This window comes from Euwallacea similis, chromosome 16, assembly GCF_039881205.1.
Source record: "Euwallacea similis isolate ESF13 chromosome 16, ESF131.1, whole genome shotgun sequence".
In the NCBI taxonomy this organism is placed as follows: Eukaryota; Metazoa; Arthropoda; class Insecta; order Coleoptera; family Curculionidae; genus Euwallacea; species Euwallacea similis.
The window spans coordinates 3,137,892-3,165,530 of record NC_089624.1 but is presented as its reverse complement, the minus strand read 5'-3'; the positions used below and the strand labels follow the sequence as shown (position 1 = coordinate 3,165,530).

General features: G+C 34.3%; 3 protein-coding genes across 3 annotated transcripts; all 3 read right to left on the bottom strand.

Annotated features, from left to right (window-relative positions):
• Positions 1–3,308: 3,308 nt before the first annotated feature.
• LOC136414207 (cathepsin L-like proteinase) lies at positions 3,309–4,686 on the bottom strand. The gene is made up of 5 exons (XM_066398088.1): positions 4,549–4,686; positions 4,260–4,386; positions 4,008–4,210; positions 3,780–3,954; positions 3,309–3,727 (listed from the first exon to the last, which is right to left on the bottom strand). The coding sequence occupies exons 1-5, from the start codon at positions 4,636–4,638 to the stop codon at positions 3,363–3,365; spliced, it is 960 nt and encodes a 319-aa protein (XP_066254185.1). The 5' UTR covers positions 4,639–4,686; the 3' UTR covers positions 3,309–3,362.
• A 4,205-nt stretch (positions 4,687–8,891) lies between these two features.
• Positions 8,892–10,223, bottom strand: LOC136414206 (cathepsin L-like). Its single transcript, XM_066398087.1, has 5 exons — positions 10,064–10,223; positions 9,875–10,004; positions 9,620–9,816; positions 9,383–9,563; positions 8,892–9,326 (listed from the first exon to the last, which is right to left on the bottom strand). Exons 1-5 carry the CDS (start codon positions 10,190–10,192, stop codon positions 8,965–8,967), a joined length of 999 nt encoding a protein of 332 aa, XP_066254184.1. The 5' UTR covers positions 10,193–10,223; the 3' UTR covers positions 8,892–8,964.
• A 10,735-nt stretch (positions 10,224–20,958) lies between these two features.
• LOC136413958 (tissue alpha-L-fucosidase-like) lies at positions 20,959–22,152 on the bottom strand. Its single transcript, XM_066397734.1, has 6 exons — positions 22,146–22,152; positions 22,008–22,080; positions 21,932–21,936; positions 21,764–21,791; positions 21,490–21,719; positions 20,959–21,438 (listed from the first exon to the last, which is right to left on the bottom strand). The coding sequence occupies exons 1-5, from the start codon at positions 22,150–22,152 to the stop codon at positions 21,551–21,553; spliced, it is 282 nt and encodes a 93-aa protein (XP_066253831.1). The 3' UTR covers positions 20,959–21,438; positions 21,490–21,550.
• Positions 22,153–27,639: the final 5,487 nt, after the last annotated feature.

Genomic DNA, 27,639 nt, shown 5'->3' with positions numbered 1-27,639 from the left:
TTAAAGCGTAGCACTTAGAGGCACGATCGCTGGGCTTTTATTGGAGCCCAGCCATTGTATTCGTTTGGCGGTACCTTTAATTTAAATTCGCAATTTTAGTCCGACAAAGAATAGTGCTGGAAATCCCAATCATAAAATAACTTCCCTCAACCGAAGACGGGTGTTAAGCGCTGGGAATTCCAACAGTATTACCCAATGACTGGAGTTGTCCATGGGCGTAACATCAGTTTCTTAAACTCACTTTGAACATTTAAACTAATAAATAACACAACCATAATCCATGATATAGTAATACGTCGCGAGTCCCAACAGGGCTACCCTGTGTTATGCAGATTATTTTTTTAAAGTCAAGATGTAATATTATCAGTGCTTGCTTTATGGCGTAAATTTTGCCAATTTTTAGGTAAAATTTAGTTAAATAGAAAATTAAAAGACTTTGTGTAAAGAAATTTTCCTAGAAACATTCTTATTATCATAGAATATCTGTTGAACCCCACATATACTCCGCATTTCCTGTGTAGGTACGGGTGTCTCGCGCTTGACACTTCTATACCTATTTTATGGAAACGGAAAGTAATATGAAAAATTTTAAATATGAGTCTTGAGTGGGGTTGGATAACCTCCATTTTGACCTCAAGAAGTTCAATTCTAAAACGTCGGAGGAACGAATTATGACGTCATCAATGATATTTTTTCTAATGTGTTATCGTTTAACAGTTATAAACAAAAACGTCTTAGGAATTGTCGCAAAAATACTTAATTTTGCAACAATAACTACACAAATAACAATAAATTAGTTTTTATAAAACTAAACAGTAAAAAGAAACAAAACAAATATTATATTCAATTTAACATCTTTCCAATTGACAATGTGATCCAATGACTTCCTCTTTCCGAAAGGTACATGTGAAGTCTTCGCCTAACTTCCGTGTCAATAGCTTCTCTTAATATTTTCTGCGTCAACTCATCGCAAACAGTTCTTATTTTCTCCTTCAAATTTCTTGAAGAGCTTTTATTATTAACGTTATTTTTAAAAAACCCCTACAAGAAAAAGTCTATATGAGTCAAGTCAGGAGACTTTTCTGGCTACTGCGTAGGCCCATCAACGTCACTCCAGTTTTCCGAACATGTTATTTTGGGATTGTTACACAATGCGAAGTATTAGAAATTACATAGATATAGGAATAAATCAAGGCTAGTTTTATATTTCCAGATACATTTTTGCGACAATTTCTAAGACGTTATTGCTTATAAGTTTTAAACAATAACACATAAGGAAAAAATTCTTTAACAAAAGTTGTGTGGAAAAATTGGATGAATATAATTTTGTCAGAATTTTGGGTATGTTTCTGGGAAAAATATCATGGATGATGTTATAATTCGTTACACCGACATTTCAAAAATGAACTTCTTCAGGTCGAAATGGAGGTCATCGAACCTCATTGTAAACTGATACGTAAAATTTTTCATATAACTTTTCGTTTTTATAAAATAGGTATAGGGCCATTGAGTTTGAAACACCCTGTACATTTTTAGTAAGAAAGCTAAGCACCAATTATTTAAACACTTGAATTTCTCCTATAGCATTTTAATCACGGCCACAAGAACTAATCAAAGTCGCGTAAGCCTCTTAAAATCTTTAATATGATTGATCGTTAGCTATTTATAAAAATAAGTTGCCACTTAAAGTTATATTTTTGTAACAATAATAAATAAGTTTGGTTTGTGACAAGCTGAATCATTTACATTTTTTTCGAATTTCTCGACTTTTAGAAGTTATGGGTTCAAGAGGCACGTGAGAACATGTCCAATCCTGGACAACAGTATCGTAAGCTGACAGCTTCCTCAAGTCGAAAACCACGGGCAGTGGCTTTCTAACAGTGTCGTTGGCGATAGTTAAGAAGCTGGTCGTGCAATGCCGTCAGGCAGTGAGTAAACCAAAAGCATTAAGGCAAGACAAGTGTTAATTGCGAATTACCCTCAAGAAACAGTGAGTAGCTCCTAGTATTCTCTTTCAGGTTAGTTTTGCGCTCTTTGAGGGCCCTAAGATTTTTGTATTACTTACCTATAATTTTTTCCCACTGAATATACTACATTATACCAAAAAAATTGCTTCCCGCAAATGACCTTTAAGCTTATGGGCAAGAAAATGGGTGTGGTACATACAGATTTGCTAGGGTTCAAAATGTAATCCAAGCCCATTCATCTTTGGCACAATCGCGATATATTGAGTGTCTTTGAATATTTTTAAAATTTTGTCGTAATTCAATAAAAACTAAAGAAAAATGATCACAAAATTGAAAATTGAGAACTAAAACAGCTCGCTCAGTTGAATATTTGTGTCATATTGCACATCTTCCAACAGGGTATCCCAGAAACTTTCGCACAAATTAATTCAATATGTGAGGGGGTGAAAAATAGAATATTTTTACGGGATTTCTCTTCCTATGAGATCGTCAACCAGCTAATTTTGAATGCATATCGAATTTTCATCGCAAAAATAGTAAACAATGTATTTATAATTATCCTTCATGTGGGGTAGATAATACACTTCAAGGAAAGTGCCCAACTCTTGAAAACTTTATCTCTCTGTTTTTCGATACTGTATATAAATAACCTTTTTGTTATTCTGAGAAATACAGGGTATTTAAAATAAAGATGTCCAACACGAGGATCTGGCAAATGCATAGATGCAGACTTGATTACATGGGAGAAAAGTTGAAAAAAAAGTTTCATCCCCCTAATTTAGAATTTAACAAGAATTCAAGTAACAAGTAATGGAATTTTCAGCACAAGAAATATGCATTACTCTCCCGAGAGAACCTTCGTGTCTACAAGGTTCCACATCGTCAACATCACTTTGTATAACATGTGGGTTGGAATGTTAGGCACTCGAATCATAATTGGTCCTTTCTTTTATAATTATTTCCCATTTAACTTTTTCGCTTGAAAGGGATTTGCAGGAAATCCTAGATAATTTCTCGTTAGCTTTAACACATACCTGTTGATTCCAAAAAGGATGGCTTACCCGAGAGTGAGAGAGGCGTGGGAGAGAAATTGAGAGGGAGGGAGGGAGAGAGAGAGATAGCGAAGGGGAGGAAAGAGGAAAAGAGAAGGAAAGAGATTATGTAAATTTGATTAGGGTGGGAAAATTACACTTTGCACTCATATCAGTGTGCTCCTGTGGCTTGTCGATTACATCTTGTTGTGTTGCTTGACCTTGTAATTTCCCTATACTTCTTTGTAATTACCTAACTGTCGACATTGAATTGATTCTAGACTACATCGTTTATGAAATTGCAACGAAATATGTTATATATTTTATTTAAATGAAATAATCATTTTTTACAGGTTATTACTCATTAAACAACGGGGTAAACAGTGTCTTCGGCAATACCACATTCGTCAGCTCCACGCAAAATCCTGAAGTATCCCTGTTCCCCCCAGGATGTTCCCCAAGTATTCTTGACAATCCAGTAGTCTTGTCCGTCCTCGCTTCCGTATCCCACTATCAGGACGGCATGGTTCAAGTTGTTGGGTGAGCAGTTTGAGTCACTGTAGATTCCCGCAGCGTAATTGGCAAGGTAGGAAGCATCTACAACTACAGATACTGGTCCAATGGTACCTACAGCTTCCAAAAGATTTTCTTCGTCTTCTGAGATGGACACGTATTTGCTGATTTTAGTGACTACTTTAGACGCGTCGTATCTGCAAATTCCCTCACTAGCTAAAAAAAGAGATTATGAATGAACTGGTAAACTGAATAGCAGGGGCAATACTAATGGGGTAGTCGGCTTCGGATTCAAGACCGTATTCTTCGACGTAAGCGAAAGCTCCGTCTAAAGGTTCACCATTACATCCATCGTTGCCGCAACTGCAGTCAGCCAATTGTTGCTCAGAAAGAGACACCAATTTTCCACTTGACTTAAAGTAAGCCCCTTCAGTGGAACCGGTCTAAAACAGATATAAGTCATAGGTCTAATATGTCTTATTGGAGAATTGCTTACCACAGAGAAAACCCAGGAATATCCAGAGCTGCCCTGATTCTTAATGTCAGTAACATAACCTTCGGTTCTCCAATCGCGGGAAGCAGGTATAGCTACTCTAGTCTTAACGAAGGGAATGGTTTTGAGAGACCGTGCCGGCTTGGAGTGGAGAGTGAGATAAGATCTGAATTCCTCAGGAGTCCAATCAGAGAACATGGTTACAGCTAAAAAGGTAAACTAAGTTTCGGTATTTAGGTCTAATAAATTACTTACTTTTATTGTAGGAGACAAGCCCTTTGGCGTACAGGGCGTTGTGCTGTTCAATGGAACGCAGGTTATCTCTGAAGATGGCGAAACGTCTGGCATCTTCTTGGCGGCTGTAGGTCTTTCCGTGGGCAGACTTAAAATTGTAAATTTAGGAATTATTTTCATTAAAAGATGTTTGAATAGAAACTACATATCTACATTAATTTTAGCTTAAGTTCGCTAGAAAGAGAGAGAAAGTTGATAATAAAAAAGAATCTTAAAAATGCATGGGAAAACAAACAACGAGTTCAATTACTTTAAAAGTTTCGAAAAGAGCCTGGTGCTCCTCAAGTAGAGATGCACTAACGGTAACTACTACCAAACAAGTCAAGATAAATTTTTTCATGACGGATTTTTCTATAAATGTATTGAAGAACTACAATCAATTCCCACATTTTGCGGTATTTATACTGTAAAGTGGGGTATTTTACTGTACACTTAAGTTACTTGTATAATGGTATCGTATGATGATGATAATATCTTTAAATAATAATTGTGGCTTCAAGTAGGTACTTGTGGATATGTTTTCCCCACTCTAAGTGTATTTAAAAAAAATGAACCTAGAGAAGGTAATGCTTTCACTAGATTAGAGTATAGCCCATACGTAATATGAGAGTAGAAAATTTGGAATCATAATTAAATTTGAAGTAGATAGTTATTTAATTATATTAAATATACAGGGTGTCCAGAAAAGTTATAGTATAAATTCTAGGGGTTATAAAGAAGGCTACAGTAAAGTTAGTGCTTCATGTAAAAAAATTCACGGGGGGCTTTCGTTATCAAGTTATTTGCTCTCAAAGTAACAAATTAAAAAATTATTTTTGCTGTAACTTTCAAAAAGTTATCATGATAACAATGAAAGTTGAGGTGTTTAAATAACTCATAGTCGTGCTTTTTTCATATGTAAAGAAATGATTCATGTGTCGTTCTTATACAGGGGAAGTCAATATTTCTCATTTAAATTCATTTATTTTTTAAGGAATTGGTGAAATCAGTATTTTCTCTTATAGCTCGATTCTTTTATTCATAACTTTCCTACAAAAAAGGTATACCTTATTTTAATCGATATGTTGTACCGTTTTTGAAAAAATCGCATTTTATTATCAACATGTACCAAACACGTCAACAATTTGAAATCAAATAAAATAGCAGTTTATTATAAACAGTGGTATGTATTACAGTTAAAATTATCAAGAATGTCCAATATGAGCACCATGGACTGCGAGGTAGCAGCTTCGATAGCATTACCTTCTGCAAGTCCGAGCATTAGATGCATATCTGCATACTCCTTGTTAGTAAATTCAATAATATTATTAAAATAACTAATGTTCATGATATTGAATATTGTAAACTTTAAATATTAGCATGAACATTTTTAATAACTTTAGCTGTAAAACATACTGTTTTTTACAACAAATTGCCGTTTTATTTGATTTCAAATTGTTGGCATATATTGTACATGTTGATAATAAAATGCGATTTTCTCTAAAACGGTACAAGATATCGGTAAAAGCAAGGTATGCCTTTTTTTTTTTTAAATTATTAAAATAATATAATACTTTTAAGAAAATTATTCATAATGACAATTTTTAAGAATTAAACTGAGAACATGTCTTGCCTTTACTGAGCCCCTTAAGTTTGGGTTATTAATTACAATGTATTTCGAGTGTAAAGTTCTCACATACTTCTTTGTTAGAAATTCCTTTTTAACTTCTAACTTTAACATCTAACCCTGCTTCCTTATTAATCATTGATTTCTCTCTAAGTCGATGAATGTTGTGTACTAGAGCGCAAAGGGCTATAGATTCTAAACAAAAATACTGTTCGTATTAAATTTGGTATACAGGGTGTCCGTTTTTCGAGCTTAACCATGGGGATCTCGGTTATTTGAAGAGATACGAGGTCGGTTAAATTAGGACAAAGTTGGGCATTTTTGAGTTATGTAAGATGCTGTTGAATTACAAAATTCTGATTACTTCCGGAAATACAAGGGAAAATACGAAATTTCGAAAACAAGTTTTTATTTTTTTCTGGACTTATTTGAAGATATAATTGAAGATAGCTGGCACATTGTCGTAGCCACTTCTTCTCTTCTATAACATGGCGGTTCCAAATTTGGAATTCGACGTTTCGATTTTCCGGAACTAACATCAACTTTGTTTTTTCTTATGGGCGCCATCTTGGATTTTTATATTTTTAAATTCAGTTTTTTTTTCTGATTACGATGATGTATTACATGTTAAAATTCGGACTTGCAGTTTGGTGGAAATATCAAAAATCCTGTTTCTGCAAAGACTGCCTTGGAAATAACATACATGCTTTTGTTTCGATAAACAAAATGCGTCAAATACGGGGGAGGTGTGTTTGAATAAATAATATTTACTAACTTTTATTTTGAATTATTTATAAACTATTTTGGAATAGTGGAATTTTGTATATAAACTTTGGATAGAATGTAAAATCTGTTTTTTTATTTACCGTTTTACTCTAAAATGAGAAATTAAGCTAGTTTACTCTTAATAGTGTTTCATGTGTTAGTAGTTTTTGGGCACCCTGTATAAAAGAGTTCATAGTTATCTTCATAAACCGTATTTTTTCGAGAAGCAGAGACTTTTATCAAGAATGACTTTGTGTCGAAAAACGACAGTTTTTGTCTATTTATCCTCTTGGGCCCTCTATCTGTGAACATACTGTATAGAAACGCCGTTTGTGTTTATACAATTCGTAAGCACTTAATGAATTTGGAATAAATTCCAGAAGGCCTTTCCTGGGTTCTCTATTGACTGTAGATCACCCGCAAAATCGTTTACAATTTACTCGCGAACATTTTCATTGGAGGATTGAGGAATAGGATGCAATATTCTTTATGGATGAATCTAGATTCAATAGATACTCTTCTAATAGGCGGAATAGAGCTTTGAGAAGAACTTGTAAATATTTTGTAGAATATTGTTTTCTCCTATTTGGCGGTGGTGACATATTGGTGCGGGCAAGCATTTCCGTAGGGGCACATACAGAATTTGTCACAATTTCGTCACAATTCGTGGTAGCAATTTAAATGGTGAATGATACTTTGAATAATATTTGAAAGAGCTTCGTTGGTGAATATTTTTGTTTAATGCATGACAATACTTGTCCATACATTGCAAGAACAATGCAGGCGTATTTGGATGAAGTTGATAGTATTTTATTACCGTAGCCCCCGAGAAGTCCAGACTTGAACCCGATTGAACATGCATGGGATATAGTGGGCCGACGTATTTGCTGTAATCATGCTGAGTTTCAGTGTATAAATGACTTGAAATAAGCACTTCGTGACGAATGGAAGCAAATGCTTTAGGAAGAATTTGTCGCGTTGATCCGTAACCTACCTAATTACATTTATGCTGTGATTAGGGCTCGTGAAAGCAATACACGTTACCAAACGTGTTGTTTTTCATTTAGAAAAATTTTAAGTGAAAAAATGTCTTTTTTTGTTACCAGATGTGTAGACTTTCATCTTTTTTTGTTATGTTGTTTTCTTTTTCTTCTTTCAATTTTTTTCTTACTATATGAAAAATGTTAACTTACCAATTGTTGGAAAAATACCCAGCACCGTCTATAAGTGATATAAATCTACTTGTTGAAAGAAAGCAAACCCAACACCATTTACACTATAGACAACTCATGAAACTAATTTATGGCCTAGATAAAATAAATTAGTTATTACTCTCTCTTAATAATGACACAGTGGGAAGAAAATGGACAAGCGGCCTGAGCCTCTTTAAAAGCACAAAACAGATCACCACATGCGCCTTCTTCGTTGACAACCCTAGTAAGATCCCTATTACTTACTCTTTACCACTAACAGCCGACGCTTCTCCCAAACTTAACACAAGGCACAATTTTTGAAGAATTTGAGTTATCGGTGCTCACTTGTTTTTCCTCACAATTATCATAGCACTATTTTAGCAATTTAGTTTAACCGTGTAGTGTATGTCTTCATATTTTGTTAAATAAACTTAGAGTGCAATCAAGCTCCAAGTGTCTTCTTGCGTGCGTTCAGTGCAGTATCAGCTGTGATCCTTAGACAAACTTTTAAGGAGTGAAGACATATAAATTAAACATTTGGCATTGCTTTTTAACTGTGCCCCCCTTTGTATTTGGGGTGAGACATTGAGTGCCCGAGATCTCATTCCCTATCACCAATAATAAATCTTATTAAACTTTCAACTAGTAATGCTGTAAATATTATTTTGATGCTTGTTTTCTGGAAAAATATAAGTGTCCGGTTAATTTCGTACCTCAGTGTATTTTCACCATCAACTGCAAACTTTTAGAATGCCTCAATTCTTTTACATATTCACAATTCATACACTTTAGTTCTGCTAACTTTCTTTTTTATAATTATTTTTCTACGTCCTGAAGACAGTGATGGATTTATCACCGAAACGTTAAAAAAGATTTTTTCACTCAAGTCTTTACTAAAGGGTGAATTTTATTCTCAGTTAGTTTAAACTGTGTGCAATTCCATAGCTTCAATAACCCTTACTTGTGTGTGAAGAGTGATTTCAACTTGAAATCAAAGAAAAATTCGTAAGAAAGCAAAAGAGTTAGAAATTCAAAGAAAAAACATTTATATTTGCAAATTGTCAGTATGTCACATTTATATTTTCATTAAATAAGTAAATACTTAGATGGTTGGGAAGACATCATCTTCAGCAACACCACATTCGTTGGTTCCACGAAGGAGCCTGAAGTATCCTTCCTCTCCCCAGTCTCCCCAGGAGTTCTTAACGATCCAGTAGTCTTTTCCATCTTCACTTCCGTACCCAACGACGAGAACACCGTGGTTCAAGCTGATGGATGAGCAGGAGTTGTCAGAGTAGATTCCAGAGGAATATTGGGAAAGGTAGCTGGCATCAATAGCAACAGAGATTGGGCCTTCGGTGGCAACAGCTTCCAAAAGACCATCTTCATCTTCGGTGATTGATGTGTAGCTTGTGGTCTTGGCGACAACCTTGGAACCATCGTATTGGCAGGTACCGTCAGCACCTATAAGCGAAATGAAGAATTTCTCAAACTCAGTATTGGAATAACAGGAGAATTACCAGTGTAAGGGTAGTCGGCTTCGGATTCAAGACCGTTTTCTTGGATGTAGGGGAAGGTCAGGTCCAAGTATCCACCATCGCAACCGTAGTTCAAGTTTGTGGTGCAGTCTACCAATTGTTGCTCAGAGAGAGACACCAATTTTCCAGTTGACTTAAAGTAAGCTCCTTCAGTGGAACCGGTCTAAAAATCAAAATTGACCAATAACACAATTTCAACAACTAATTTCTTTAAAGTACCAGAGCAAATGACCAGCAAGAACCGCACTGTCCTTGATCCTTAACTTCGGTGACGTAACCTTCTTTCCTCCAATCAACAGAATCAGGGACTTTAACGCCTTTCTTCTGGTACGCAGTTCCTTTGATGGTGGGCTTGGCATGGAGGCTGAGGTAAGCTCTGAACTCTTCCGGGGACAAGTCAGAGAATTTGTTGACAGCTGCAGAAGCAACGCAAGTTTACCTCACTACTTCAAATTAGGTCAGAGTTTGACTCACCCTTGCTGTAAGAAACGAGTCCTTGAGCGTACAGAAGGTTGTGTTCTTGAATATCACGGAGGTTGTCTCTGAAGATGGCGAATCGTTTGGCTTCTTCTACTTGATTGCTGTAGGTCTTACCGTGGGCAAGCTAGGAAAATGAGCGAGTTTCACGAAAGTTCTTTAGATTTCAAAAATATGCTTACATACCTTGAAAGCTTGGAATTGAGCCCCATGCTCCTCAAGAAGAGAAGCACTAACGGTAATTACCAACAAACTTGCCAAAATGAAGGTTTTCATGGTGATTTCTGTTCTGCTGATTGAAGAACTATGCCGCATAGGAGATCAGGTCTGCTTTATATATTAATATTGGCTAAGCTTTTCTTTGTGACATAGGGTCTACTTGAAAAACAATCGCAATTTTCACACAATAGTGACTAATCTTTATTATTTGCTTATGGTTTCGAAAGATTGCGATTAGAGAGGGTGCCGATTTTATGTCCCTTAAAGGATGTGGCTTGTTGAAATTTCGACATCTTGGGAAAGAAGTTAAGTGGGAAAAAATAATAATCATTTCCATTCTCAAATTCAATTAGATTCAATGAACTGATTTCTACTATGCGCAACTGATTAGAATTTTTTTGCGATACTGTAGCGTGATGAGAAAAACTAAACCTTACAGTGAGAATCTATAGAATTTCGGTTTTGGTGAGATTGCTCTGGGAACTGGATGAGATTAATGCCATATTGATGCATTTTTGTTCAATTTATCGTAGCCTTAGCATAACTTATTTTATTTTTCGATTTTAAATAATTGTACAGAGCTCTTCTATTTGAACGTGTATTCCTAACGGGACAGACAGTTTATGAGATATTTGAATTAATTTATTTCTTCAAATCAAGCATCTACGAAAATAGTAATATTTGCTTAACTAAACAAGGCAGAATGACATTTTTTAAACTATTTTGCCTAAGTACATAATATGTAGACTACTCGAGTTCAGAAGGGGATTCCTTTCTCTCTTTCGTAGACAGTGTTCCTATAACCACGAGCTCTAATTTCGTTTTCGAGGTATAAGACGTTGAAGTTCTAAAAAAATCCTTTGTTTTGGGCTTGCCAAACTTCCTGCGCTTGTTAGCGGTGAAGACGCAACAGCGAAGACGATTTTTTAGTGTTACACGATTTTTGGTGCCACTTTGGCCGACATAACCTGATATGTGGAAATAAACAATTAAAATCTATAGGGCGATTTTTTTGAGAGGGTCAAGCCCCTTTCTACTACGCATAACTCCTTTGCATTGGACCAGTGATTGTGGCCAAAGGATAAATAAATTTAATTGTCCATTCTAAATAGCTAGAGGCTAAAAACATTATGTTTATTAATTTATTTTGTGTTTGTATTATTAGTTATATTAGCATGAGTTAGAGTAAAGACTCTCGTATCCGAACACCCATATGCATTGTTATCCGCACATTTCGTGGCGTATTTAGATTTATATGATAAAAATGTACTTTTTTGTATTCGATTGGCTAAATGTAAACAGATTTCGTTTGAAGCAGATCACAATGGCAAATAAACGGAAATATGTACTTTTAACTATTAAAGAAAAATATAAAATAATCAAAGATCTTGAAAGTGGGAAAAGTGCAACGAAATTAACAAGGATACATGGTGTTGGGAAATCTACAATAACGGATATCAAAAAACAGAGACAAGATATTGAAAATTATATACAAAATGTAGACCCCATGGATGTTAGTACCAGTAGAAAAACTTTAACAAAACCTACTTTAACAAAAAATAAAAATGTAGATGTTGCTGCCTTCCAATGGTTTCGTCAATAACGAGACCAAGGTATACCGATATCTGGACCCATGTTATGTGAAAAAGCTCTACAATTCAACGGTAACTTACAAGGAAACCCATTTAAAGCTAGTAATGGTTGTTTAGTAAAATTTAAAGCACGTCATGGTATTCGATGGCTGGATATCTGCGGAGGAAAACTTTCAGCGGATAGTACTACTGCAGAAACTTTCAAAGCAGACTTTCTATTCATTCCTATTTAAATAATTATGTTTAATGCAAAAAAAGCAATTGTTTTGTTATCCGAATATTCCGCTATCCGTACACTTTTGTCTTCCTATTGGTTCGGATACGAGAGTCTCTACTGTGTTGGATTTTTAAATTTGAATTTGGTGGTTTTAAAAACTTTCCTAACTTCCTGGGAAACTTTCCAACCGTAAGTTGCTTATTTTCAAATTTTCCCCTCTTTCACTTTATTACCCATTACATTTCAAGGGGTTGACGCCGTTTCCATTTTGATCCATCTAATGGAATCTGTATCGCCATATTGTGTTTAAAGATTCAGGTAAAATAGTCTTTTATGGATATGCCAAATGGTTCATTCATCACCGTTAAGCTGTCCTGGGTTTGTAGCCATATGATAATTTTAGGAGAATTTGCACAAGTTCAAATGAGTTTCAACTCAAAAAGTTCCAAAATTGTTAAAAATATTGTTATTCCACGAAAAGATTTATTAATTGCAGTTATGTAAGAAATCATCAAGCTTTTAGTTGTCTAAAGAAGCTTCTGTCCAATTATCGTATTTTGTTGGATCCTATGAGGATGATGATTGATCAAGAAAGAGAGAGCTACCTAAAAGATGTGGGAAGCGCGGTCCTGAGGAATAGGCGAGAACAAATGAATTTGTATGATGCTCCGTTACATGTAAATGATGTCTGTGGAATTAGTTCAGGAAAACAAGAATTTTGATTAAGGTTATCTTTCAGCAGTAGAAAATCGTATTTCTTGCTGGTAAAAGATGGTCCCACAATATCTCTTACTGTTTTACATAGCAATCCTTTTTCCCTATTAAATCAGTACATTTTTTGCAACTTTTCTTTCTATAACTTTCATCCTTCTTATGAATCCTCATTTGGCCGCAAATGGTACTTTACAATGGTTATTTTTAAAATCAACAAAACTTTGAAAAAAAGTGGGATGTTCTTCAAGTAGGAAAAATTGCACTATTTGGATTTACCAATACAAGACTAGTAACATATACACAAATGAACAAATATAACTTTCTTTATATTTGCTCATTTTGTGGAGTATCAGTAAATAGGTACGTTTTCTGCGAAAACTTGATCCTAATAACGAAATATACTTCAGGCATTCTATAGCTAACGTTAAAAAATTCTTTGCTTGTAGTAATCAGAACATTCAGTTATGTAACATTAATATAAGTTCATAAGTGGCTTCTATTGATATTTTGAGATAGGATTTTTTCACATAAAGTCCATTTATTTCAAAAATAGTCTAACGTCACAAATGAGAATGAATTGTTGCTAACCAACAAATATAACTTTATCTTTGCTTGTTGCAGTGCGATTTGTGCAACTAGTTCTACCGTTTTCGGAACAATCGGATGCGGCGTCAACACATATTTTCGGAAATTTTGAATATTAAATTGTCAAAATTTTGAACAAAAAATGTACTTTATTTTTTAATTTCTTGCTTTTCAGTTCTTTTTGAGTTTATTTTCGTTTGATTTATTACTTTTTAATTGAATTGAATTATATTAATTATATTATATTCGAATTATATTTTAATATATTATAATTATATTATATATAATATATAATATATGTCGGAGATTTATTAGTTTTTAAGATGTGTAAAAGTAACATTAGGATAGACAATAAGATGAAGAGCAGGCTGATAGGGCCATCTGAAGACAAAGCACTGTCGAACGAGGTCACTATTGCCACGGCGCGCTTAAGTGGCCATGTGTGCTAATTATTTGGGTGACACTAAACTATTGGTTCCTTTGTAATAGGGACTAGCAGGTACTTTTCCCACGGTTCTGAAGGACCCACCAGAACTGGGAAAGTTAAGACAAGAGGGACAAAGAACGGGCAGTTAATAGATTGATGGGAAGAAGAGCGGTCGTGGAATAGTGAACTGGTTTGTCTGTCTCTTCTATCTTTCTTTTTCTGTTAATAAAAAGAAGCAATATACAAAATACAAAAAAAATGGAGAATACTTCTCAAGTTACTCCGACATATATTATATTATAATGAATTATATTAATGAATATATATTAATTAAATTAAATTGAAATATGTTCTTTTAAGACCAAATCTGCGAAGTGACGCTTAAATAAATAATAAACTTAAATAGCCGGTGTAAACAACTCGTTGCGTGTTTAATTCAATATTTTGAACGGAAATGAGATAACAACGGTCCTTTATTGCTTTTAATTACTATGCGAGAGGCAAGTTTATTCTATAATATAATGTTAAAATTTAAAAGTTAATTAAAAAAACTGATAAAAAAATATTTTTGCAGCGTGGTGCTGCATCACTTAACTTGGGACATTCTACTGTTGTGGAAATTTCCAAAACAATGAAATCTGGCGAACCACTAAGATCACCCAAGAAAAAACGTAGTAGGGTAAAAAAATTTATTCATGGCCCAACTTTAGGTACTGGCGAAATTTATAATACTATTTATGACCTTAATAAATACTATAGGTAATTAAATGTGAACATAGGTTCTTTTTCGACGCAGTTTCATAATACATTAAAATAATAGTAGGGTTCCGTTTAAAATTTTCAAGTTTTTATCATTTTTTGATATGTAAGTTGCCTCTGTTTTTGTGAACACTCTATAGAAAATATTAGGCAAAGATTTATATATACTATTTTATATATATATATATATTATATATAAGATTATATATAAGCATACTAAAGTATGAACCTTCTACCGTATTTTGCCAAAAAAGTATTACAAAATACCTTCCGGCTTATTAACAATTTGCAATTCTGCAGACGTCTGCACCTGTACTTTAAAGATTCAATTGCATGTTGTTAGGTAGACATAAAATTAAAAAAAGGTATTATTGGTTTGTTAAACATTTATATTCTAAGAGTAAACTTACAAAAAATACGTTGTTGGCTATCTAGCGGAAAAATATAAGCATACGGTCTTGAGACTTCCATAGTATGATTGTATTTTTAGTGCATTTGAAAAAATATGGGATATTGCGAAAAATCACTATAATTGACATATTAGTCGAGATGGTAATACGGAAATCGATTGTCTTAATATGTGGCATGAAGCACTTGTAAGAGTAATTCCTGAAATCTGGAAAAAACAATAGTACCTTCTAACAAAAGTATTAATCAGTGGTACGAAATGGAGTACATTCTGGATCGAGACGCACTCTTACCCCTAATTGTCAGTGTGAATAAAGATAGAGACAACAGTGAAAGTGATTTTCTATAAGATTGTTAGATAAAAATTAAATTAAAAACATGTTATTTCTTTTTTACACTTATTTAATCCATTTTAAGCAAAAAAGTATTAAGTATTCTAGGTGAGTTCACATTACTTATTGCATAATGTTCACATACATATCAATTACTGTTAAAATTCAGATTAATTCGAGACGCTCCAAAGCTATATCAGGTTTGCGAAACTGCGTGTTATTTGTATGATGACGTCAGTTTGCTGTCATAATAAACATATTATATGTCTATTGACGTTAAATAATGAGACTTTAAGCAGTATTTCTTTTTTGTAATTTTCCCCTTTTATTAAGAATAATGCCCAATTCTAATTGGAATTATAATCGGCAAAAACACTACTAAGAAAAGGCGATAAAATATTAATATTTCCCATTTATTTTTTACAAATATTATTGTAAGTCATTGTATGGAGCAATCTGAAGTTAGAAATAACCCAATCTGATCAATATAATAATAATAAATGTATATTGTATCAATTTTAAGTAATCATGAAACTGTTCTTTCAAAGGGCGTTTTTGTTAAAACTTATTGAATTGTATTTTAGAGTGATTTGTTTTCAACACATTCACATAATCGAGAGAAAAACAAGGAAGTAGATCTGGATTACATAATAGTTGTGATCCTTATTTTCAATTTTATTGACAAAAATATCTTCTGACAAGGACATATTGGGGTAATACGACTGTCCAAAAATCCGTCTGGGTCTGTCCTATCCCCCCTGTAAATCCTTTCCTTTTACTAACAAGGGCTTCCATATACAGGGTGTCCCAGGGAAAAGTGTCCACCCTGAATATCTTCCTTGTTGTTCGTTTAAAAAAAACGCTAAAACACATCAACTTTGATAGGGAGGGGGACATCATTTGGTGAAAAAGTCGTTTTCGAAATGTCATCCCTCTACCCCTGGAAACTACCTCTTTGAAATTTTCAAATTGAAGAGGAGTTGCGTTATAACTCATTTGAAAGATAATTTTATTCTCTACATGGTCAAACTTCTATTTTTTATTTTTGTACGTCGATCTTGTAGAAATTAAACAAAAACCAAATAACTTGATTTTAATCATTTTACTTGTATTTTATTTATTTTATCGTAATAAATGCTGAAAGTGACCTTCATTTACTTCCATGCACATGTACAGTTGATTCTCAAAACGTTGTCGCACATTACCGAACATTTCTGGTGATATTAATCTGCACTCCAACGATTCGGGTACGTAACTCCTCGACGGAATCAGATTGGGTGGCACAGATTTTGGTCTTCAAATGTCCCCATAAGAAAAAATCCAGGGGACTAAGGTCAGGGGATCTCGCGGGTCATTCCACTGGACCTCTTCTGTCAATCCATCTTCCAGGGAATTCTTCATCAAGAAATTGTCGGACAGCAGCAGTGCAGTGTGGAGATGCTTCATCCTGTTGAAAAACTAATTCTTGTTCTAAGAGGCGGGGATCTTGTTCAAGTATTTCAGTTATCCTGGGAGATATGGCATGTTGTAGATAGTTTTCTCCATTTAAGTTTCTAGGAATAAAAAATGGTCCAACTATGTGATCACCCAAAACTCCTGCCCAAACGTTCAATTTTTGAGGTTGTTGTGTATGGATCTCTCGGAACAAATGAGGATTGACATCGCTCTAGTAACGACAATTATGTCTGTTAACTTCACCATTTAAATAGAATGAACATTCATCAGAAAATGTTGTATTATACAACAAATTTCTATTTAAATGTAACATGTTACTAAAGGATTCGCAAAATTCTAATCGACGGTGGAAATTATCCTCATTTAATTCCTGTATTAGTTTTATGATATAAGGATGGAATTTTACTTCTTTTAAAATTCTATGAACAGTACTTTTTGAAACGCCAGATTCCTCAGCAACTTTTCGTACAGATGTTCTATTGTCCATTTGAACATGTCCCAGAACCGCGATTTGGACTTCCTCACTTCTCATTGGGCAATCAACTTCATGTTTTTTATTTTGGATGGAACCAGTCTCATTGAACTTCATTAGCAACTTAGATACATAAGGGTGGCATATTCTTTTATCAGGATGATTTAAATTGAAGACAGGAGCTGCCGCTCTTGCACAATTATTGTTTTTGTAATACAGACTCGCAATCTCGATTCTTCTTATAACGTATACACCATTTTGATCAGATTAAAAATTGAACAAACTGCAAAGTTGTCTTACTACGAAGTATTGAAACCACTAAGTGCAGAGAAAAATATCAATAAATTATTCCTCCAAAAAAATTAGGGTTTATCAATTTTAAATCGAATGTTAGAAATTTTATTGTTATTGATACTTTTGGGGCTTCGAGACGTTTTGAGTTTAACTCTACTCTTTCAGCATTTATTATTATAATAATCATGGTTAAAATCAAGTTATTTGTTTTTTTTAAATTTCTACAAGACCGACGTACAAAAATAAAAAATAGAAACTTGACCATGTAGAGAATAAAATTATCTTTCAAATAAGTTATAACACAACCCTTCTTCCAATTTGAAAATTTCAAAGGGATAGTTTTCAGGGGTAGAGGGATGACATTTCGAAAACGACTTTTTCACCAAATAATGTCCTCCTCCCTATCAAAGTTGACGTGTTTTAGCGTTTTTTTTTTAACGAACAACAAGGAAGATGTTCTGGGTGGACACTTTTGCTTGGGACACCCTATATACTTCTTCCAGTCCTACACGTATTTATGCGCAGAAAAGCACAATCATTAATCTTTGTGTATTCTTCTACAATTTCTGATATACAAAATGATAATGTAAAATGTACGTAACATCCTAACAAACCGCATTAAACTACTTTACACGTCTTTATATTTATTAATCTCTTGAGTTGATCCATCGGTGTTTGAGATGTAAAAGCTTTCAATACTCAAAAGCACCAAATAATTTTAATAGTGTGTCAATGAGTATATACATTTAATTACCACTCCAACATGAAATATGTCTTAGTATCTTTTAGAAGAGGTTCAATTTATATGTATTTATTGTGTTTTGAGGTCAAATACACATCAACTATTGCCCTTTAATTTTATCGATTTCCAAACAATTTCAAGTGGGGAAGAATTAAACAAAATAGTGATTTACCAAGAAAATTAGATATTACAAGCATATACGTTTAAATGCGTTTATTCATGAGAATTTAGCTACTCAGAACACTCGTAAAATTCTCTTCTTTGAAATATTTTTACAATAATTTGATTCAAACTTGTTTTGATCCAAGTTTTCTTAAAAATTTTCCTCTACCTTACACAACGTCAAAAACTATAAATACATGTTAGTAGGTGGATTGAAAATGAGACACTTTATTCCGCAGACAGCATTTTTTATTTTCACTTTCCAACAAAAACCGAGAAAAACTCATCTGGAGCCAAGAGGCCCGAACAAAATCATCCTTTTTACTGCTCTTCCCTCTTTTCCCTAGAACCACACTCAGGCCCTTGTTTATGTTAACATCATTAATATCGGATTACACTGGGCCGTCGACCCAGTGTATTAAATCAGAAAAAAAAAGAAATAGGATCGACTTATAATTCTATTGGTAAAATATTTAATTACTCTAACATACATATAAATAATCTTGTATAATATTAGGTGTACAACTTTGCTTCCGCCGTTTTTTTTCCGAATTTCGCGATTTTATTGTAAAAAACTAATTATACCTTTAGGATCCAAAGTATTGTCCATCGCTGGCCACTACTTTCTCCCATCTTTCGGGCAGCATACGAATCCCGTGTTGAAAAAATTGGACATCTTTTGAAGCGATCCACGATTCTATCCAATTTCTTACTTCTTCATAAGACCGGAAGTGTTGGTCAGCTAGCCCATGTGCCATGGATCGAAACAAGTGATAATCAGAAGGAGCTAGGTCAGGAGAATATGGCGGGTGGGGTAGGACTTCCCATTTCAATGTTTCCAAGTATTTCTTGACCACTTGCGCAACATGGGGTCGAGCATTATCGTGCTGCAAAATCACTTTATCATGTCTCTCGTTGTATTGCAGCCGTTTCTTTTTCAATGCTCGGCTCAAACGCATTAATTGGGTTCGATAAAGAGCACCTGTGATTGTTTCAGTTGGTTGTAACAGCTCATAATATATTACGCCGAGTTGATCCCACCAAATACAGAGCATGATTTTGGAACCATGAATAGACGGTTTGGGATATTCCCAAGTCTTTTTGCGTTTGGGATTATCGTAATGAACCCATTTCTCGTCCCCAGTCACAATACGATGCAGAAATCCCTTCCGTCTTTGCCTTGCAAGCAACTGTTCACAAGCGAACAGACGCCTGTCAATATCTCTTGGTTTCAACTCGTACGGCACCCAATATCCTTGCTTCTGAATCATTCCCATGTCTTTGAGGCGTTTTGAGATTGTTTGTTGAGTCACTCCCAATGATTGTGCCAATTCTTGTTGACTTTGACACGAGTCTTCGTCAAGTAATGCTTCCAAGTTCGCATCTTGGAAAACCTTCTTTCTTCCACCGCTATGTTGGTCTTCGACGTGAAAATCACCGTTCTTGAAGCGCTGAAACCACTCACGACATGTCCTTTCACTAATAGTGGCTTCCCCATAAGTATCTGAGAGCATTCGATGAGCCTCAGCAGCAGATTTCTTCATATTGAAGCAGAAAAGTAAAACCTCCCGCAAATGACGAGAATTTGGCTCGTACACTGACATTTTCAATTGCGAATAACTTTATGATGAAGACACAAATAGACTAATATTTTTATGAGGTTATGTTAACAGGTGCCCAAGGCTCCTGCATGCCCACATGGGGTTATTTATTTCGATCATTACTTACCGCTACATACATCTATTCAAAAACGGCGGAAGCAAAGTTGTACACCTAATAGATAACTTAATAACCCAGGTATTCCTGGATTCAATGTTAGCCAAATCGAGAAGAAATACGAGGATAACCCCAGAAGTACTCGACCTACCACTTAAGGAGAAAAAATTGGAAGATATTGCATTTTTTCTCTACATAGTCTCTTTTGAGATTGACCCCATTTTCCTAGCGATGTTCTATGGCTTCTATACCCTATTTATAGTAAGAACTTTCGAATGTTTCAAAATATGCATCAACATAGGAACTCTCCTCTTCATTATTGACAACTGTCTTTCCACCAAGCCATTTTTTTAAGCTTGAAAATAGAAAATAATCTAAGGAGGCTAAATCTGGCGAATAGGGTGGCTGAGGAAAAAATTCGAAACAAAGTTTTTCAAGATTAGGTTTTTGTAATATAGGAAAATTAAAAAAAAAACGCCATCTATGTCAGATCGGAAATTTCTGGGATTATAGTCGTATATTCACGTTCTTCCTCTTTTCTGCCTTCCATGACAACTCTCCTTTATAACCCAGAAGGGTGACTATTTACAGTGCTTTCCTGAACACTGATGCAATATAATTGACTTTTTCATTTAGGACATCTTGCTGGGTGGTTGTCCATGGTTGGAACTTGTAGATAGTTTTTTTATTAATGGAAAACCACGCACCTAGTTGGAGAAAATGCTTTTAGCAGATCATATCGATGGTGCCATCGTGAGCTGAGCCTATGTTGATGAGAATATTTCCTGAATTGAAAAAAGAGGAGGTATGATTTAGGTTCATTAGAGTTTGAGTCCATGATTGTTGTAATTCGAAACATTTATTTTTAGAAGAAAGGAAAATAACTTAAGTTATCTGGGAATTTTAATCAATTTTAAATAAAATAATCGACTAAATTTTGACATCGTAATACTTCAAAAAATGGAATATTCCCAGTCTTTACCCCGATTTATTTCAATCAAGTTTTTTTGTCTAGACACATATTTTATAGATATTGACACTATTGTGAAGAGGTGACACATCATATTTTATAAAATTTTATTATAACTTAAGTACGTGGGAAGATATGAAACTTGTTGAAATCTCAAGGACGTTTATCCCCCTGTCTCTCCATTGTACAAAGCGCATTGTCATCGTAAAGATTTAATAAGTTTTAAATTGATAGATAGAATTTAGGCGCAGCGACATCTAGTTTGCAAATAAATCACTTCATGATGTTATCTGTATCTCTGACAATGGCTTCTAAATTAAATCCGAAAGATGGCAGACTGGCCGCCATATGCAGTGGTTTGTACTATAGTACTCAGCAATTCATCCAAATACAAGTAATCCTCGAATTTAGTATTTCTTCTGTATCCGAAAGAGACTTTGTCCAAACTCATGGCATTCTACTATTTGCTCTCTTAAAGCCTGGCTGCACTTTCAAATCTAAAACTTAAAAAAATTACTTCTTCTCACCATATTGAAAGGAAGCATTACTTGGGCTATATCTGTCGTTGCATGTAAAATATGCTCCATGCTGGCAAGGAAGACCTTTACTCTATCTGTAATTGGTCACCACAAAGTCTTTTATCGGACTCTCATTGTAGAGCCAGGCAACAAAACCTTTAGAATTCCAGTAAGAGTCTGGACATTCCCAATCACCATCAGACCATATTATTACGGGCTCATATTTATTCACCTTAACTCCCTCAACCTTGTTAAGATACCTTCAGAAGCTCTGTAATGACCCTAAACGTGCCAGTTCGTATACTTCAGGAATATTCTTAATTTCTGCAAACCTTCGATTAGTCTAATCATTTTTCGCCTCCAAATACAGGGGGTTGCACCATTCTAGCAAGGAGGGATAGAGCCCATATGTTAGGTTCTTGGTTCTCACTGTCTCAACTAGTTCCCTTGAGTAAAGCTATAATGAATTTACCTATGCTATATCATTAACAATCTTATTAACGATATCGTGTCTTGAGCCTAGACCTTGCGAATTCCAACTATAGGACTATTGTGAAGGCCACATTGTGAAGCCTGCATGGTGCTTGCTGGTTAGTACTAGGTATCTGCGATATAGTATATCTCACCAAAATCACTGAATGATTAAATTGAACAACTTATTTGGTTCCAGATTTAGCAAATAATGCCGCTCATTCAGTTGCGTTAAAGAATTCAGCTTTAAAGTTCTTTCCAAATTCTCGATCAGTAAAATCCTTGGGGAAGTGATTTTGCAGATAATCGGTTACTTCCCCTAATATTCTAAAGAGAATTTAGGTCATCGTTTCCGTTTGATAATCTCTTACCTCCATCATTCCAAAAGGCCCAAAACAACTCAATATCCATGCTCGGCACAGAAAACACTCTCCAATAGATAGAAATTCTAATTTTGGTCTAATCAAATAACTCAGGAAATGATCTGGAGTTTAGTTTTTCCCAATTGGTTTCATATTGGGCTGCAAGTATCTATGAAGCACAGGTGCAAAGAATGAACATACCTAGATACTCTATTATGGATAATTCTGAGGTCCCAGTGATAGGAAACGTGAGGGTGAGCTTTTTATAATATCAGTAGTACTGTTGTAATGCAGACTGTGAATTAGATTGATGGGTTGATTGGTGAATTAGATAATGGTTTGGTATTAAGTAATAAGATTCGAAAGGATCAATCCGGATTTCGGCAGTGGTCCTCCGATAAATAGTACCTGAAGCGTTTTTTTTTTTGTAAGCTACAACATTGGAAATGGTTTAAACTTAAACTGTTGTATTCAGAATATCAAATTTGTTCCATGTGGTGGTAAATACGGAAAGCTGCTGAAGAGAAAATAAGAGGTTAATTGGTTTTCTCCAAAAGTAAGTTTCAGTATACTCACACATTCTCTAGCTACAGCGATTCTTTTGTAGGGGTCAAACTCACATTCAGCATTCGCACTAGCTCGCCGTTGGTAGATGTGAATTTTACTTCCTATATACTGCAGCCCTTTTCAACAATGGTCCAGAAGTCCTAGAAATTATGAGCTTATAAGATATAATTCTTCATTATCGTTAATTAGATTCAACATATTAAGGTGCTAATACTCAGAGTGTAAAAGATAATTAAAAAAATGAAACAAGCTCTAAATTGGCATTTTTAAAAACAATAAAATAATATGACAACACTCTGGAAACTAAACGAATATAACAATAATTATCAATAAACGATGTAGCAGAGGAATTAATGGGCTTTTCCAGAAGAGTTGTAAGCAATAAATTGGAACGAGATCTCTTTCAACAAGAAGTAAAATCGATTCCAGATCGTCAAAAAGGCGAGAAATTTGAGCAGTACATTCGCCTGGACTTTCTAAGTGTCTTTGACCACCTGGAATTGACTTTTTTCTTATTGGAACAGAGCTCTTAGAAATATTCAATTAATTTTCCTTTTCTTAAATTATCCAATCATGACTTCCGTTTGCCATTTCGAAAACTTTTGAATTCTTGAACCCCAAATGGGAACTAGATTCCTCACCGAAATTTTGAATTTTTTTGTCAGTTAGACACCGAAACAACAATACAAAATTTAAATAAGTTAGTTAGAAGAGGAACAAACACCGATAATTATCTGTTTTCATTGCATTTTCCATAGGCAGTTTGGCATTTTTTCCTATGTGTAATAAATTTTTCTCTTAGATGACCAATGAAAGCTAAAAATGACGAAAACGTGTTAATAACAAAGTTTCGTTATTCGTAAAATGTATTTTAGAAAAACAACAAACAATAAAAACGATTATGGAAATGTTCAGTTATTTTTCCGATGTTTCTAGAACTGCAGGTATTTTTTAATTTTTTTTTAATTTGAATTGAATAATGTCCCAGTTCAGTCACGAATTATCCAACTTTTCCACCATCTAACCCACGCTGCATCTTTTATAATCTTCGAAATCCGAATGATGCGCCTCAAATTTGGATCACCCTGTACACCTGCAGATTTATTTTTGATGAGGGAATAAGTTGTTAAAAGCTTTCAAACGCATCAAATCCTGAAATAAGATTGCCTTTAAGATTAATTTTTCTCATTATCATTTAACTTTGATTCATTTACTCAGAATTTAAGGACATTGGACAGCCAACATTTGTTTTTTGTATTTAAGATGCTCATCTAATGTAAAATATACTCAAAATACTTGCAAAAATTCTCTTGAAAATTTTTGATGAGCGTTTATTGTATCAGTAAATTTCGTGAACTCCATCCAGTCTGTGAGATGAAGTCTTTGAAGTGTTTGACTTATTTATCTGAAAAATGAATTTTTCTACTGAGTGCTTCAAAATTTAATATCGAAACATATGAAATATGATTGCCCATTATAACTAAATGGCAATCGCCACATTTTTAGAAAGTCAATATTTATCACAATTTCGGACGAACACTCGAACACAATATTCTGAAAACTAATATACGTACATATTGTGGACCAAAGTTTAACACACACTCCACTCTCCGTTTCTGATTAAGTATCGGTTTTCTGAGTCAGCAACTTGATTAGCAGAAAAGCATGATAAGAGCTTATCTTCTTTCAATGTCAGTTATTAATAATCAGCTTCCCGGATAATATCCACGTACAAAAAAAGCACAATTGAATTATTAAAATAGGCACATTATAACTTCCTCGCGTGTTTAACATACAAGTGTTTACAAAAGTTAAAGCAAAATGCCGCCTCATGGACATGGTGGAGGTCATGGAGGCTTTGGAGGTCACCATCACGGGGGAGGTTTTGGAGGTCATCATCACTTTGGGCCTCCACATCACGGCCCTAGATCTGGATTCGGACCCTTTCACCACCATCACCATGGTCCAGGGGTGATATTCCCGGCACCACCACCACCTGTCATTATTAGACCACGTCGTCATGGCAGATCGTATTACCGAGAAGAGCCGGTTTGCTGTATTTGCACCATATTATAATCATCTCTGTTTAACACGGCTTGTTAACTAAGATACCCATTATTTTTAATGAGCTGATAAGAGTCGATATCAATTGAGGTGTGCCAGTGAAGGCTAAATATATTTCATTCATTGACTAATCGTTGTATCCGACAAACCTACACTTTTCGCCGCTATTTTCGTTATAACAACAACCTGAAATAAGCATGCCTCACGGTGGACCTGGAGGACATCACGGACCACCTCATGATGGACCGCCTCATCACCATGGACCACCACCCCCTCATCATCACGGACCACCACCCCATCACCACCATGATGGACCACCACCACCCGCTACAGTGTGTTGCTGCACGATTTTGTAAAACCGTTGTATTATGGGGTTCGTGCTTGGTGTTGTATTTAATTTAACATTTATGTATTTATTTTGATAGGTTTCGTTAAAATACAGAAAGTTTTTACGAAAGTGATTTATTCTTGTTTTTTCTTTTGGGTTTACTAAAGAGGGGAAGCTTTTGGAAGGGTTTGAAACCGACTCCACGTGATTGTAATGTATGTAATTTAAAAATATTACATATTTTTTTCCAATTTTAAGTGTTTTTAGTACACTGTAGATTACATCGAATTTAAAATTTCTTTGAATTGTTTTTTTCATGCAAATAATTAAAATTAACTCGATGATTTCACATAGTTAACGAGAATTGATCTAGAGCTGATCTCATCATGCTTATAGGAACTGATTAAATATTTTCCAAATCCTGTTGATATTCCTCCATAATAACATGAAACTTATCATGTAACAATGAAACTGAAGATTACGGTAATTTAAATACGACTTGCCGCAAAATTCTGAATTTCAAATAAATTTCCATTAAATTCATTCTGAGATCTCGTCTCTTCGGGAACTCAACAATTGGCTATGAGATCAGAAATATCCTAACTTTGATGGCAGTTGTTTTAAGTCATTCATTAGTTTACATTCTAAACAACCAAATCATCAAAATACACAGAATTAGCTTTATTTGAGAATAGGAGTTCCCAGCATAATCCTACGATATGGTTATATTATGTCGATAAATAAATAGTATACAATCATTTCTTCCAGTTTATAAGACATACAGTCTTGTCTTTTCTATGTGGATCGGTTCATATCTTCATACAGTTGTGGACAAAAGTATGGAATAATTTTAAGGAAAATGCTTTTTTGTCGATCCTTCATGTTTTTGTCCTGAAAGTTTATGGATAAGGTAAATGTTCTTCAATTTATCATACGATATTTGCCTTAGGAATGTTGTTTTCAAGAATGTTTTTATTAAAATCAATTATTTTTCTGGACAAAAGTATGGATTACGATGTAGTTTTGTCATTTATGGAGACATTGTCTGTAATTCAGCTTGGTTGTGTGGTTGGTTTTATACCTGCTATGGCAAAGAAAAAGTACTTTTCTTAAGATTTTCGAAATGCAATGGTTGAAATGTCCCATCACGATTGCAACCAAGAAGAAATTGTAAAGATTTTGAAAATTAGTGAAGAGGCTGTTTCCAAAATCCTTAAGATATTTAAGATTTTCAGAGATGTAAAAAATTTTTTAAAACCTGATCATCCAAGAAAAACAACCGTTACTACTGATCGACGAATCAAAAAAAAAACCAACTGGAGATCCTCAAAAGTCATCTAGGGTTATTCAGAAGGAAATTTGTAATAATACCAACATTGCTAGAAATGATCGAATTTTAACACGTCGGTTGTGTGAAATGGGCTTGGTAGGAAAGATTGCAGTGAAAAAACCATTCATTTATAAAAAAAAAGAAAGCAACAATAAAGATTTCTGAGGAACATTTGTTTTGGTATCCTTCAAAGTGTGGTACTGTTCTTTTTAGTGATGGAACTAAAATAAAACTTTTTGATTTCGATAAGAAAATTTATGCTCGGCGGCCGGTAGGAGCTAGGTTTTATCCTAAGTATCAAAAACCAACAGTTAAACATGATGATGGTGACATAATAGTGGGATATTTTTCGCGATCAAGCATTGGACCATTGGTCAAAATTGACGGGATTATGGATCGGTTTCTATATAAAGACATTTTTGAACAACATATGTATGTTACCATTTGCAGACGAGGGAATGTCTTTAACACGGAGTTTTCAGCACGACAACGATCTAAAACACTCGTCTCGTCTTGTTAAAAATTGTTTGACAAAACATCAAATTACTGTCTTAGAGTGACCGTCTCAATCACCAGATTTAAATCCAATTGAGCTTTATAGAGGTAAGAATTCCCAGAGAGGAACACATAAACCGAAAAATTGGAGAGAAGAATATGTCCAATCAAGATAAATTCTGGACAGTCCTGCACGAAGAATGGTTGAAAATTGCCATTTTTTTCTGCAAAAATCTAATCGATTCAATACAACGTCGATGTCGGGCTGTAGTAAATTCAAAAAAATATGCTACTAAATATTAATTTATTTAATGTTTTGATTTGTTTTTAATAGAACCTGCAAAGTATTCCATTCTTTTGTCCAAATTGTTTTATTTTTCATTTTTTAATATGCATAGAAATGCTGACATTTATAGATGTAATAAATATAATTAGATGCAAAAAACTTAAATGTAATTAAGTTTTTGCAAGTAAATGTTTTAAATGTAACGTAGTTTAATAGAAATTGAGTTACAATAAAAGTCAAGGAGAAATGGAAAAATCACAAAATAAAAACGAGTTTC